The sequence below is a fragment of the Panulirus ornatus genome, chromosome 57 (genome assembly GCF_036320965.1).
Source record: "Panulirus ornatus isolate Po-2019 chromosome 57, ASM3632096v1, whole genome shotgun sequence".
Lineage (NCBI taxonomy): Eukaryota > Metazoa > Arthropoda > Malacostraca > Decapoda > Palinuridae > Panulirus > Panulirus ornatus.
Window position 1 is genome coordinate 13,577,549 of NC_092280.1, and position 16,814 is coordinate 13,594,362.

General features: G+C 40.2%; 1 protein-coding gene across 1 annotated transcript in view; it reads left to right on the forward strand.

Moving 5' to 3' along the window:
- Positions 1-13,179, forward strand: part of LOC139766182 (piwi-like protein Ago3) — a 471,290-nt gene extending 458,111 nt beyond the window's left edge. The window contains exons 18-19 of the mRNA XM_071694451.1: positions 8,065-8,205; positions 10,519-13,179. Of these exons, the coding sequence (XP_071550552.1) occupies positions 8,065-8,205; positions 10,519-10,605 (228 nt within the window). The 3' untranslated portion in view covers positions 10,606-13,179. The remainder of the gene's footprint in view (positions 1-8,064; positions 8,206-10,518) is intronic.
- Positions 13,180-16,814: the final 3,635 nt, after the last annotated feature.

A 16,814-nucleotide genomic window follows, 5' to 3' on the forward strand; every position in this document is an offset into this window, starting at 1 on the left:
AGTTTACTTTCTTACTCTCTATCACATACTCCCACCACTCCTATTTCAGGAGTAGTGCTACTCCTTCCCTTGCTCTTGTCCTCTCACTAACCCCTGACTTTACTCCCAAGACATTCCCAAACCACTCTTCCCCTCTACCCTTGAGCTTCATTTCACTCAGAGCCAAAACATCCAGGTTCCTTTCCTCAAACATACTACCTATCCCTCCTTTTTTCTCATCTTGGTTACATCCTTACACATTTAGACACCCCAATCTGAGCCTTCAAGGAGGATGAGCACTCCCCACGTGACTCCTTCTTCTGTTTCCCCTTTTAGAAAGTTAAAATACAAGGAGGGGAGGGTTTTTAACCCCCTGCTCCCGTTCCTTTTAGTCACCTTCTTCGACATGTAAGGAATGCGTGGGAAGTATTCTTTCTCCCCTATCCCTATGGGTAGAGATGCTCTGTGGAAGGTATTAAGAATATATGGTGTGGGAGGAAAGTTGTTAGAAGGAGTGAAAAGTTTTTATCGAGGATGTAAGGCATGTGTACGTGTAGGAAGAGAGGAAAGTGATTGGTTCTCAGTGAATGTAGGTTTGCGGCAGGGGTGTGTAATGTCTTCATGGTTGTTTAATTTGTATATGGATGGGGTTGTTCGGGAGGTGAATGCAAGAGTTTTGGAAAGAGGGGCAAGTATGCGGTCTGTTTTGGATGTGAGAGCTTAGGAATTGAGTCAGTTGTTGTTTGCTGATGATACAGCACTGGTGGCTGATTCATGTGAGAAACTGCAGAAGCTGGTGACTGAGTTTGGTAAAGTGTGTGAAAGAAGAAAGTTGAGAGTAAATGTGAATGAGAGCAAGGTTATTAGGTACAGTAGGGTTGAGGGTCAAGTCAATTGGGAGGTAAGTTTGAATGGAGAAAAACTGGATGAAGTGAAGTGTTTTAGATATCTGGGAGTGGATCTGGCAGCGGATGGAACCATGGAAGCGGAAGGGAATCATAGGGTGAGGGAGGGGGCGAAAATTCTGGGAGCCTTGAAGAATGTGCAGGAAGTCGAGAACATTATCTCGGAAAGCAAAAATGGGTATGTTTGAAGGAATAGTGGTTCCAACAATGTCGTATGGTTGTGAGGCGTGGGCTATGAATAGAGTTGTGCGGAGGAGGGTGGATGTGCTGGAAATGAGATGTATGAGGACAATATGTGGTGTGAGGTGGTTTGATCGAGTAAGTAATAATAGGGTAAGAGAGATGTGTGGTAATATAAAAGAGTGTGGTTGAGAGAGCAGAAGAGGGTGTTTTGAAATGGTTTGGCCACATGGAGAGAATGAGTGAGGAAAGATTGACCAAGAGGATATATGTGTTAGAGGAGGAGGGAACAAGGAGAAGTGGGAGACCAAATTGGAGGTGGAGGGTGAAAGGTGTGCAAGGAATAGAGTGAATTGGAACAATGTGGTATACCGGGGTTGACGTGCTGTCAGTGGATTGAATCAGGGCATGTGAAGCGTCTGGGGTAAACCATGGTAAGTTCTGTGGGGCTTGGATGTGAAAAGGGAGCTGTGGTTTCGTTGCATTATTACATGACAGTTAGAGACAGAGTGTGAACGAATGTGGTCTTTGTTGTCTTTTCCTAGCGCTACCTCGCACTCATGAGGGGGGAGGGGGATGGTATTCCATGTGTGGCGAGGTGGCAATGGGAATGAATAAAGGCAGACGGTGTGAATTGTGTGCATGGGTATATATGTATATGTGTGTGTGTGTATATATATGTGTACATTGAGTTGTATAGGTATGTATATTTGCGTGTGTGGACGTGTATGTATATACATGTGTATGGGGATGGGTTGGGCCATTTCTTTCGTCTGTTTCCTTGCGCTACCTCGCAAACGCAGGAGACAGCGACAAAGCAAAAAAGAAAAAAAAATTATATATATATATATATATATATATATATATATATATATATATATATATATATATATATATATATATATATGTATATATATATATATATATATATATATATATATATATATATATATATATATATATACATATATATATATATATATATATATATATATATATATATATATGTATATATATATATATATATATATATATATATATATATCTGTCAACATTACATTTTCCAGTTATCATCTTACCATTCTGTTTTGACTTAAAGACTCCTAGGATCTGAATTCAAGACTATACATCTATTGAACCAAAAATTTTCCAAATGCTTATATGCACAGAAAGTATCATCCTCATTCCATTTCAAACCAACCAAAAGGAGGCGCTCAGCACAAGATTCAGCCCTCTCCAGCCATCAACTATACTTTATCTGACATTCTAACATGAGGCTACAAGCCACATTTTGACCATAGCAAGGAAATATGGAAACTATCTAAAAACAGCTTCATCCTTTATCACTTTACATACATCTCAACGTATACATATATATGCACACACAGATATATACATATATACACATGTATATAATTCATAATGTCTGCCTTTTTTCATTCTCATCGCCGCCCCGCCACACATGAAATTACAACCCCCTCCCCCCTCATGTGTGCGAGGTAGCGCTAGGAAAAGACAACAAAGGCCACATTCGCTCACATTCAGTCTCTAGCTGTCATGTAGTAATGCGCTGAAACCACAGCTCCCTTTCTACATCGAGGCCCCACAGCACTTTCCATGGTTTACCCCAGATGTTTCACATGCCCTGGTTCAATCCATTGACAGCACGTCTACCCTGATATACCACATCGTTCCAATTCGCTCTATTCCTTGCACGCCTTTCATCCTCCTGCATGTTCAGGCCCTGATCACTCAAAATCTTTTTCACTCCATCTTTCCACCTCCAATTTGGTCTCCTACTTCTCGTTCCCTCCACCTCTGACACATATATCCCCTTGGTCAATCTTTCTTCACTCATTCTCTCTATGTGACCAAACCATTTCAAAACACCCTCTTCTGCTCTCTCAACCACACTCTTTTTATTACCACACATCTCTTTCACCTTATTATTACTTACTCGATCAAACCATCTCACACCACATATTGTCATCAAACATCTCACTTACGGCACATCCACCCTCCTGCGCACAACTCTATCCATAGCCCACACTTCGCAACCATACAACATTGTTGGTACCACTATTCCTTCAAACATTCCCATTTTTGCTTTCTGAGATAATGTTCTCGACTTCCACACATTCTTCAACGCTCCCAGAACTTTTGCCCCCTCCCCCACCCTATGATTCACTTCCGCTTCCATGGTTCCATCCGCTGCCAAATCCACTCCCAGATATCGAAAACACTTCACTTCCTCCTGTTTTTCTTCATACATACTTCCCTCCCAACTGACTTGTCCCTCAACCCTACTGTACCTAATAACCTTGCTCTTATTCACATCTACTCTCAGCTTTCTTCTTTCACACACTTTACCAAACTCAGTCACCAGCTTCTGCAGTTTCTCACACGAATCAGCCACCAGCGTTGTATCATCGGCGAACAACAACTGACTCACTTCCCAAGCTCTCTCATCCACAACAGACTGCATACTTGCCCCCCTTTCCAAAACTCTTGCATTCACATCCATAACAACCCTATCCATAAACAAATTAAACAACCATGGAGACATCACACACCCCAGCTGCAAACCTACATTCACTGAGAAGCAATCACTTTCCTCTCTTCCAACACATACATCCTCGATAAAGACTTTTCACTGCTTCTAACAGCTTGCCTCCCACACCATATATTCTTAATACCTTCCACAGAGCGTCTCTATCAACTCAATCATATGCCTTCTCCAGATCCATAAATGCTACATACAAATCCATTTGCTTTTCTAAGTATTTCTCACATACATTCTTCAAAGCAAACACCTGATCCACACATCCTCTACCACTTCTGAAACCACACTGCTCTTCCCCAATCTGATGCTCTGTACATGCCTTCACCCTCTCAATCAATACCCTTCCATATATTTTCCAGGAATACTCAACAAACTTATACCTCTGTAATTTGAGCACTCACTTTTATCTCCTTTGCCTTTGTACAATGACACTATGCAAGCATTCCGCCAGTCCTCAGGCACCTCACCATGAGATATACATTAATTGAATAAACTTACCAACCTCTTAACAATACAGTTACCCCCTTTTTTGATAAATTCTACTGCAATACCATCCAAACCCGCTGCCTTTCTGGCTTTTATCTTCTGCAAAGCTTTTACTACCTCTTCTCTGTTTACCAAATCATTTTCCCTAACCCTCTCACTTTGCACACCACCTTGACCAAAACACCTTATATCTGCCACCCTATCATCAAACACATTCAACAAACTTCCAAAATACTCACTCCATCTCCTTCTCACATCACCACTACTTGTTATCACGTCCCCATTAGCCCCCTTCACTGAAGTTCTCAATTGTTCCCCTGTCTTACGCACTTTATTTTCCTCCCTCCAAAACATCTTTTTATTCTCCCTAAAATTTAATGATACTCTCTCACCCCAACTCTCATTTGCCCTATTTTTTTTTTCATTACTTGATCATTGTTTCCTACTTTAACAAGACTGCTCGTGGAACAGATGAAGAAAGGCCACATTCTCTCCCATCCATTCTCTAGCTGTTATTTGTAATGCATTGGAATCACAACTCCATATTCACAACTAGGCCCCACATTATTTACCCTAGCTGCTTCACATGCCCTGGTTCAGTCCATTGACAGCACTTCGACCCCTGTATACCATGTCGTTCCAGGTCACTCAATCTCATACACACCTTTCACCCTCATGCATGTTCATGCCCTGATCTCTATATCTTTTTCATTCCATCCTAACATCTCTAAATTGGTTTTCCTCTTCTCCTTGATCCTTCCACTTCAAAAACATATATCCACTTTGTCAACCTTTCCCCACTCATTCTCTACATATATTCAAACCATTTCAGCACACCCTCTTCAGCTCTCTCAGCAATACTCTTTTATTATCACAACTCTCTTTAACCCTTTTATTGCATACTCAATCAAACACATGTCCTCAAATATTTCATTTCCAACACCACTCTCCTCCACACATCACTCAATCATACACGCTGTCCTCTAACATTTCATTTTCAACACCACTCTCCTTTGCACATCCTCGTCCATAGCCTATGGTATATGATTGTTAATATGATTACAATTATTTTTATTTTATCCATCCATTTTCATTATTTCTCATGTTGGTGAGGCAGCACCACCAAGAGCAGACAGAGAAATTGTCTTATTTGCTGACATCCACTTTTTTAGCTGTTATGTATATTGCACTAAAACAAGATACCCTAATCCATAACCAGGCCCTGCAGACCTTACTGTGGTTTTCCCTGACTTCTTCACATTCCCTGGTTCAGCATGCCATTTCCTATGTACCGCATTACACATTTCACACCACACACCCTTCAGCATGTTGAGGCCCTAAATCCTTTAAAGAAATTTTCACTCCATTCCTCCATGTCCTCATTGGTTTCTGCTTTTCCTAGTTTCCTACATATCTGACATTTATACCCTCTTTTCCATCCTCTCCTCCATCTTCTTCATATGTCCAAACCATTTCAGCACACCCTATCTAGCTGTTTCATACATACTTCTCATACATCCACACTTCTCTTACCCTATTACTTCTTGTTCAGTCAACCTTTATCACTCCACATGTTGTCTTTAATCACTTAATTTCTAAAACAACCTCCTTCACATTTTCATTTGAGGCTTAGGTCATGCATCCACCCTAGGGTTCATTTGTGCTCCTAGTCACTGCCATATCCACTCCCATGTATCTAAAACACTTCCCATCCTCCAAGTTTTTGCCTTTCAAACTTTCACTTCAAATAATCTCCCTCATCTCTGTTAAATCTATTACCCTTCTTTAATTCACATTTAATCTTGACTTTCTCCTGTCACACACTCTCCTAAACTCTGACACCAGTTTCCACTGTTTTTCATTTGAATATGCTGCTACTTCCATGTCATTAGCAAGCACTGACAGAATCACCTTCCAGGCCCCTGCATCCCAATAGACTGCATTCCTTCTCCTCTGTCTGAGATCCCTGTATTCACCTTTCTGAACACCGCATACATAGATATAGTAAACAATCATGGTAACATTACTAACCTGTGTTACAGACCCACCTTCACCTGAAGCCATTCACCTACCTCTCTTCCTACGCACTTGCCTCATTCTCTTGATAAAATTCCTCACTGGTTCTTGTAGGCTTTCCTCCCACACCATATATTTGCAACACCTTTCACAGAGCATTTCTATTTGTTCTATCATATCTTTTCCTCGGATCCTTAAATTCTACACTCAAGTCCTTTTTTTCTTGGTGTTTCTCTTACACATTCTTCCAAGCAAATGCCTGATCCACACACCCTCTACCACACCTGCAGCCACCTTGTTCCTTCCAATCTGAAGTGCCATGCATGCCACCACCTTTCTAATTACCATTGTCCCATACATCATATCAGGTACGCTCAACAAACTTATGCCTCTGATGTTTACATTCACCTTTGTTTCCCTTAATGTAATGTACTGTAGGGGCATTCTCCCAGTCCTCATGCACCTCACCATGATTTGTACAGACATTGTAAATCTTAACCAACCAGTCAGCAACACAAGAAATTCATCTGTGGTACCATCCTCTTCAGCTGCCTTAGCAAATTTCATCTAACACAAAGCGACACCTGCCATGACTCTCACTTGCATAACTCCCTGACCCACATACCTGACATCTGTCATCTGACACATTCTGCTATCCTTCAAAGTACTCACTTCATCTCTTCTTCACATTTCTGCCTGTTGCCCCTTCAACAATGTTCCCAAATGGTCTTTTGTTTTTCTTATACTCTTAACCTCCTTCCAAAACATTTTCTTATCCTCCTAGAAGTTTGTAGATACTCATTTACCCTAACTCTCATTTTCCCTGAAGTTTGTTGATACTCACCAACCCTCAACTCTCATTTACCCTCTTTTGCAACTCCTGCACCTTCCTCTTAATCCCCTACCATCTTCCGTTGTATATCTTCCAGTCACACACACTTCTTCCTTGTAATGTCATATGCCTGTCTTTTCTCTTTCAGTAGCAACTTAACATTATCATCTCACCTCTCACATACCCACCTCCGACCTTTTGTGTGTCACATATCTTTCTAATGTCAGCACTGCCTATCTAAACACCTTCCATTCCTCATTGAGTCCCCTAGCTTCATTTACTCTAACCTTTTTTTATTTCATGCTTAATTTCTCATGGTATCTCTCACACAAGCCTTTTCTCCAGGCTCACATACTTTCTCCATACTTTCTCATCTATATCATTTCTTATTTTCCAAAAGCTTCTGCAAATCTTCACCCTTGTCTCCACCAAGTAATGATCAGACATCTTACCAACTGTCCCTCTCATCACATTCATATCCAAATCTTTCTTTTGCAGGCATATCAATTACCATGTAATCCAATAATTTCAGCTTAGCATCTCTCCAGCTTCATATATGTTTATGTATGACCCTCTTTTTAAACCAGTTATTCCCAGTCATCAGTCCCTTTTTTCAGCACAACTCTGCAAGTTGACTATTGACTATTTCCATTATCCTTACTGAATATTCCATACCCATGATTATATCCTTAATTCCCACAAATATCACTTTTTCCATTCCAGTCACCCATTACTAATTCCTAATTTCTTGCCTCACAACTGCTTACACAGTTGCTCAGCTTCTCTCGAAATACTTGTCTCTTCGTCAGTCCTCCCATTGCCACTTCTCATAATTCACTTTCATTTTTTGAATATGGACTAGGATGCTATTTTAGCTTTTTTTGTTTTTTGTACTATTACTGTAGTTCTTATACTTTCAGTTTCAGGGGAAAATTGTATAAATGGTTTTTAAAACTGACTAAAATCTAAATTTTGATGTCTTTTGGTGGATGAATAAACTTTTATGTATGTGGACTATGACTTCAATGAAGTTACACGTAAATGCTAGGGAATATCAAGTAGAGTTTTGACAAATAACTTCATTTTTCACTTTATACCATTAGGGCACAGTATCTCCCACCCACTATATTGTTGTACGTGATGGAAGCAATTTGAAGGTTGATAACATGCAACGACTGACCTACAAGTTAACTCACCTTTATTACAACTGGCCTGGCACTATCCGTGTACCAGCTCCTTGCCAGGTCAGCCTTTTAGTTCTGTTTAGTAAATTATTTTTCAGTCTTTCCATATATATGAATATAAATTTCAGTTATATTATTCAGCTGTCATATTAATCCTTTTTGGCTCTGTGGTACTCAATCAAGGGAAATGTAGTAGGGTGATAATGCTCTCAATCTAACCGCTTCTGACTTCAAATTGTGTTTACATTTTGAAATCTGTTAGTTAACAATAGATGGCATTCCAAGCAAAAAAAGTCAATGAAACAGTTTGGAGGCTTTAGTAATCCTCTGATTATTGCAGGGGATAGTTACACTCCTTTTTCTAAGACTCAGCCCATGTACAGCACTTAGTGCATCTTTCTGCCCTGTCTGCCTAACTTTTGAGGTGCGGTGTGCAGTGCCCTTACCATCAATACAAGCATTCTTACGCCCTCAAAAATAAAGGAGAATGGTGGAGAATTTCACCTGATTTATCTGAATATTAGAAAGAGGTGGAAATGCACAGTGATGGCAAAACGAGGAGGACACATGTGCAAGAATAGAAGGTGGATTGTAAAGAGAATTAGCTGGATGTAAGGAGATTTCTAATATGTTTGTATGGCTACAGTGGAGAGATTAGGCCCTACGTATATCTTTTCAATAATTGTTAGATGAAAAAAGAGTGGTATGGTATTTATGTACACCTCTTAGTGAATCAGAGAAAAGTATTTTATTGTTTATGAATGGAGAAAAACTGGAGGAAATAAAGTGTTTTAGATATCTGGGAGTGGATCTGGCAGCGGATGGAACCATGGAAGTGGAAGTGAATCATAGAGTGGGGGAGGGGGCGAAAATCCTGGGAGCCTTGAAGAATGTGTGGAAGTCGAGAACATTATCTCGGAAAGCAAAAATGGGTATGTTTGAAGGAATAGTGGTTCCAACAATGTTTTATGGTTGCGAGGCATGGGCTATGGATAGAGTTGTGCGCAGGAGGGTGGATGTGCTGGAAATGAGATGTTTGAGGACAATGTGTGGTGTGAGGTGGTTTGATCGAGTAAGTAATGTAAGAGTAAGAGAGATGTGTGGAAATAAAAAGAGCGTGGTTGAGAGAGCAGAAGAGGGTGTTTTGAAATGGTTTGGGCACATGGAGAGAATGAGTGAGGAAAGATTGACCAAGAGGATATATGTGTCGGAGGTGGAGGGAACGAGGAGAAGTGGGAGACCAAATTGGAGGTGGAAAGATGGAATGAAAAATATTTTGAGTGATCGGGGCCTGAACATGCAGGAGGGTGAAAGGCGGGCAAGGAATAGAGTGAATTGGATCGATGTGGTATACCGGGGTCAACGTGCTGTCAGTGGATTGAATCAGGGCATGTGAAGTGTCCGGGGTAAACCATGGAAAGTTGTGTGGGGCCTGGATGTGGAAAGGGAGCTGTGGTTTCGGGCATTATTGCATGACAGCTAGAGATTGAGTGTGAACGAATGGGCCTTTGTTGTCTTTTCCTAGCGCTACCTCGCACACATGAGGGGGGGAGGGGGATGGTATTCCATGTGTGGCGAGGTGGCGATGGGAATGAATAAAGGCAGACAGTGTGAATTGTGTGCATGAGTATATATGTATGTGTCTGGTGTGTGTATATATATGTGTACATTGAGATGTATAGGTATGTATATTTGTGTGTGTGGACGTATATGTATATACATGTGTATGGGGGTGGGTTGGGCCATTTCTTTCATCTGTTTCCTTGCGATACCTCGCAAACGTGGGAGACAGCGACAAAGCAAAATAAAAGAATAAAAAAAATGTGCATTGTGCGTAGGTCAAGAAGGAATTGCACATCAAAAGGGAGAATTCACTGGACTCTGCCTGTAAGTTGTTGCACTGTGAGTGTGAAGTCACATTTTGCAAGGCTTTAACATTATCAGTGGATAGAAAGGGGTCCAGTCTAGTTTGGGACCTTCTCACTCCAAAGGAGTATGTCATTTCCCTGTTGCTGCAGGGAGTGCAGCCTTGTAGCTACAGGAAGTCATAGATGTTTCCTAGGGTTATATGATAATGATTTATCTTCATGTTCTCTTAGCATCAGTTTATGAGCTCTATTATCATGCCTTCTTGAACAATATATTTTGCTATTCTCCATTTACCTTTAATGATAATATTTTCCATCAACTGACACCTATTCTTTTGATGATTGGTTTGTTAGTTTATGATCATTATCATCTGCATCTTCATATTTTGACACTTTTATTATTTACTTAGAAGGAAGCAGCATATGTGAATTTTGTTGATAAGATGTGTTAAAGGAAAAATTATTGATTGTGAGTATAAAGTAATAAAGTTGAATTTGATTTCAGTATGCTCACAAGCTGGCAAATCTTATTGGACAGAATGTAAAGAAGGAACCTGCAGTTGAGTTGTGTGACAAACTGTTCTTCTTGTGAGGAACAATTAGAAAATGATATTTTGCCTAAAAGATCCACTTTGTTGTTTCCTTATACATACAAGAATGCCCTCATCATGTATTCTGAATATTAGCAGTAATGGTAATTTTAGCCATTTCCTTAAGTTAAAAGTATGAAATACATTAGTATAGCACATCCTGCCATTGGATATTTTAATCACCAATGTATAATGCATGAATTTACTTGTATGCAAACTGTAATTTTTCCCAAAGATATGACTGATTCAAGTGCATAGTTAGCAAAATCTTAGAAAGGAAGAGATCTCTGTTGGTTATAGTCCAAGCTAACGTGCAAATTAAAAGCAGTAACAGAAATGAATATTCTGTAAATTTCTTGAAGTTTAATGTGTTAAGAAATCCTTGGGAATGGACATGCACATGCTATATGTTTGTTAAGAGTAGATGTAGAACTTCATTTCTCTATGGGGTCTGATTGTTCCACAGACCAAGAGAGTTACTTCAGACCTTCAGGGGTCAGAAACTTATGAACCTGTTTATATTTGTGAAATGTAGACTTCTTACCCTTCATTACTCACCCGCTAAGTAATTATCAACATGGCTCAGTCTGGGTCATCCCCCTGACCAGTCAACAATCCCCACTCAGCAGTGATGTCACTGTACCCAGGTTATTGGCTTGAATGCATCTCGTTATGTCTTATGACACTAAGAGGATACCACCTTGCTGTGGTTGCTGATTTCTTCCAGGTTAGCTTCTTCCATCATGACATAGATAGGTATACTTATGTGACTTTCATCTTGGAGAATGTTCATAGATATGAATGATACATGCACACTTTGCATACACGAATTTGTACATGGTCATTAATTACATACATTGTCTTTCAGCTTTTCTTCATCACCTGTCAGTTACTCCAGTTTTTATAAAGGTTATGCTTTTGCCTTCATACCATCCCTTCTCCATCCTGACATCTTGTTTTGTAAGTTTTTTTTTTCATCATCTAGAGGTTTCAGTATATGGGGGAATACACAGCAAGAGAAACCTGTTTATTGTTTCTTGCCGTTACAGCATAATGGACAGTATATATATGAATAGATTAATGGAAGATGAATCTGCTCTTTATGAACATATAATAACTTCATCATATAATGATTCTAAGGCTTGCAAGTGAGGTTTGGAGTTATATCTAACTAAGTGGATAGATAGTATTAAAGAAAAATGTCACGTTTTAAAAATTGCACCTTACCTTTCACCCATTTTGTTTAGCGATGCTATACATACCATATATATTATTTATTAACAGGTTTTCAGGTCATCTTAGCCCTTGTGAATCCAGTGAGTCTGTAGATGTCTTTAGTAGTTTTTTGATATTGTCCCTGATGTTTATTACAAAGGCACAGGTAATGGTAAGACAGTACCATAGTACTCTTCATATATGTTTGATATGATTCACGCTGTAAAGATATTCTGTTTCCTCTCATATATCAGGAGAGAGCCTGAATTTAAGCATGACTGGAAATAGATGTGAATAGTTTCTCTGACATCTTATTTATCATATCCAATTTTCAAATTAAACTATTCTTCCAGTCTATTTCATATCATTACCTTTTCCCATGGTATTTAGAAAGGAGCTAAAATATTTTACATTCTCAGTCACTCTTCCAGTCTTATTGTTAAACCTTTTCTTAAATCACAGATTCTGTTCAAAATGATTGGAATCCTTTTTGTTCTTGTGGTGAGCACATGCACTATCCCTGCCTCTGCCATAATGGTAGGAACATTAAATAGAAGTAGTAGGTAGGAACATTAGACAGGAGCATTAGGTTGTAGTCAGTAGGAACATTAAGTAGGAGCCTTTGAAAATGCTGCATTAGAGTTATCCTCTGTCAGTGGCCTGTTAAGGGTGAAGTACCAAAGGCTAAATAGGGGCACTAGAGTTCTTCAGTTATGGAGACTCTTTTGCCATGGCCACCTCCTTGAGAAAGTTCCTAGATGGAATGGGCGTCAGAGATAGAGATAGATACATAAATGGTACGGACTAGCATTGTGTTAAACTCTGGTTTTGTGTTGCCTGGGGTCAATCATTTATCAGTAAAGCTTCCATTACTAAGTTTCATTCCCCAGTGAATTTTACTGGCATTTTGGTATACTGCAGACACCCCTAGATTGATACTGGGAGGAAGGAAGATTTTTTTATCAAGATAATTTTTCTCATGGTTTCTAGTGGGCAGATTGGATCACTTGGCCTACCATATTGGCTCTCTACACTTTCATCAGTACTGTGACATGAAACGCTAGGAACCTGGGTACGGTATGAGATTAGAACAGACAGTACCTCATCAGGACCTACTTTATTTGGGGCACCTTTATTTGTGTTTTTTTTCGTCTGGGGTAAACCATGGAAATGTCTGTGGGGCATGGATATGAAGTCATGGTTTCGGTGCATTACACATGACAGCTAGAGAATGAATGTTAGCAGACGTGACCTATCTTTTTAAGTTCCTGGTGCTACATTCTCGATGCAGGGTGCAACAGTGTTGTGTCCTGTTAGGTAAAGCAGCACCGGAAATGGATAAAAGTGAGCAAGTATGAATATATACGTGTGTATATGTGTGGATGTATATATATATATATATATATATATATATATATATATATATATATATATATATATATATATTTTTTTTCCTTTGTCGCTGTCTCCCGTGTTTGCGAGGTAGCGCAAGGAAACAGACGAAAGAAATGGCCCAACCCACCCCCATACACATGTATATACATACGTCCACACACGCAAATATACATACCTACACAGCTTTCCATGGTTTACCCCAGACGCTTCACATGCCCTGATTCAATCCACTGACAGCACGTCAACCCCGGTATACCACATCGATCCAATTCACTCTATTCCTTGCCCTCCTTTCACGCTCCTGCATGTTCAGGCCCCGATCACACAAAATCTTTTTCACTCCATCTTTCCACCTCCAATTTGGTCTCCCACTTCTCCTCGTTCCCTCCACCTCCGACACATATATCCTCTTGGTCAATCTTTCCTCACTCCTTCTCTCCATGTGCCCAAACCATTTCAAAACACCCTCTTCTGCTCTCTCAACCATGCTCTTTTTATTTCCACACATCTCTCTTACCCTTACGTTACTTACTCGATCAAACCACCTCACACCACACATTGTCCTCAAACATCTCATTTCCAGCACATCCATCCTCCTGCGCACAACTTTATCCATAGCCCACGCCTCGCAACCATACAACTTTGTTGGAACCACTATTCCTTCAAACATACCCATTTTTGCTTTCCGAGATAATCTTCTCGACTTCCACACATTCTTCAAGGCTCCCAGGATTTTCGCCCCCTCCCCCACCCTATGATACACTTCGGCTTCCATGGTTCCATCCGCTGCCAGATCCACTCCCAGATATCTAAAACACTTTACTTCCTCCAGTTTTTCTCCATTCAAACTTACCTCCCAATTGACTTGACCCTCAACCCTACTGTACCTAATTACCTTGCTCTTATTCACATTTACTCTTAACTTTCTTCTTTCACACACTTTACCAAACTCAGTCACCAGCTTCTGCACTTTCTCACATGAATCAGCCACCAGCGCTGTATCATCAGAGAACAACAACTGACTCACTTCCCAAGCTCTCTCATCCCCAACAGACTTCATACTTGCCCCTCTTTCCAAAACTCTTGCATTCACCTCCCTAACAACCCCATCCATAAACAAATTAAACAACCATGGAGACATCACACACCCCTGCCGCAAACCTACATTCACTGAGAACCAATCACTTTCCTCTCTTCCTACACGTACACATGCCTTACATCCTCGATAAAAACTTTTCACTGCTTCTAACAACTTGCCTCCCACACCATATATTCTTAATACCTTCCACAGAGCATCTCTGTCAACTCTATCATATGCCTTCTCCAGATCCATAAATGCTACATACAAATCCATTTGCTTTTCTAAGTATTTCTCACATACATTCTTCAAAGCAAACACCTGATCCACACATCCTCTACCACTTCTGAAACCACACTGCTCTTCCCCAGTCTGATGCTCTGTACATGCCTTCACCCTCTCAATCAATACCCTCCCATATAATTTACCAGGAATACTCAACAAACTTATACCTCTGTAATTTGAGCACTCACTCTTATCCCCTTTGCCTTTGTACAATGGCACTATGCACGCATTCCGCCAATCCTCAGGCACCTCACCATGAGTCATACATTAAATAACCTTACCAACCAGTCAATAATACAGTCACCCTCTTTTTTAATAAATTCCACTGCAATACCATCCAAACCTGCTGCCTTGCCGGCTTTCATCTTCCGCAAAGCTTTTACTACCTCTTCTCTGTTTACCAAATCATTTTCCCTAACCCTCTCACTTTGCACACCACCTTGACCAGAACACCCTATATCTGCCACTCTATCGTCAAACACATTCAACAAACCTTCAAAATACTCACTCCATCTCCTTCTCACATCACCACTACTTGTTATCACCTCCCCATTTGCGCCCTTCACTGAAGTTCCCATTTGCTCCCTTGTCTTACGCACTTTATTTACCTCCTTCCAGAACATCTTTTTATTCTCCCTAAAATTTAATGATACTCTCTCACCCCAACTCTCATTTGCCCTCTTTTTCACCTCTTGCACCTTTCTCTTGACCTCCTGTCTTTCTTTTATACATCTCCCACTCAATTGCATTTTTTCCCTGCAAAAATCGTCCAAATGCCTCTCTCTTCTCTTTCACTAATAATCTTACTTCTTCATCCCACCACTCACTACCCTTTCTAATCAACCCACCTCCCACTCTTCTCATGCCACAAGCATCTTTTGCGCACTCCATCACTGATTCCCTAAATACATCCCATTCCTCCCCCACTCCCCTTACTTCCATTGTTCTCACCTTTTTCCATTCTGTACTCAGTCTCTCCTGGTACTTCCTCACACAAGTCTCCTTCCAAGCTCACTTACTCTCACCACCCTCTTCACCCCAACATTCACTCTTCTTTTCTGAAAACCCATACAAATCTTCACCTTAGCCACCACAAGATAATGATCAGACATCCCTCCAGTTGCACCTCTCAGCACATTAACATCCAAAAGTCTCTCTTTTGCGCGCCTGTCAATTAACACATAATCCAATAACGCTCTCTGGCCATCTCTCCTACTTACATAAGTATACTTATGTATATCTCGCTTTTTAAACCAGGTATTCCCAATCACCAGTCCTTTTTCAGCACATAAATCTACAAGCTCTTCACCATTTCCATTTACAACACTGAACATCCCATGTATACCAATTATTCCCTCAACTGCCACATTACTCACCTTTGCATTCAAATCACCCATCACTATAACCCAGTCTCGTGCATCAAAACCACTAACACACTCATTCAGCTGCTCCCAAAACACTTGCCTCTCATGATCTTTCTTCTCATGCCCAGGTGCATATGCACCAATAATCACCCATCTGTCTCCATCAACTTTCTGTTTTACCCATATTAATCGAGAATTTACTTTCTTACATTCTATCACATACTCCCACAACTCCTGTTCCAGGAGTACTGCTACTCCTTCCCTTGCTCTTGTCCTCTCACTAACCCCTGACTTTACTCCCAAGACATTCCCAAACCACTCTTCCCCTTTACCCTTGAGCTTCGTTTCACTCAGAGCCAAAACATCCAGGTTCCTTTCCTCAAACATACTACCTATCTCTCCTTTTTTCACATCTTGGTTACATCCACACACATTTAGACACCCCAGTCTGAGCCTTCGAGGAAGTATGAATATGTACGTGTGTATATGTGTGGATATATATATATATATATATATATATATATATATATATATATATATATATATATATATATATATATATATATATTTATTTATTTATTTATTTTGCTTTGTCGCTGTCTCCCACATTTGCGAGGTAGCGCAAGGAAACAGACGAAAGAAATGACCCAACCCACCCACATACACATGTATATACATACATGTCCACACACGCAAATATACATACCTATACATCTCAATGTACACATATATATACACACACAGACACATACATATATACCCATGCACACAATTCACACTGTCTGCCTTTATTCATTCCTATCGCCACCTCGCCACACATGGAATACCATCCCCCTCCCCCCTCATGTGTGCGAGTAGCGCTAGGAAAAGACAA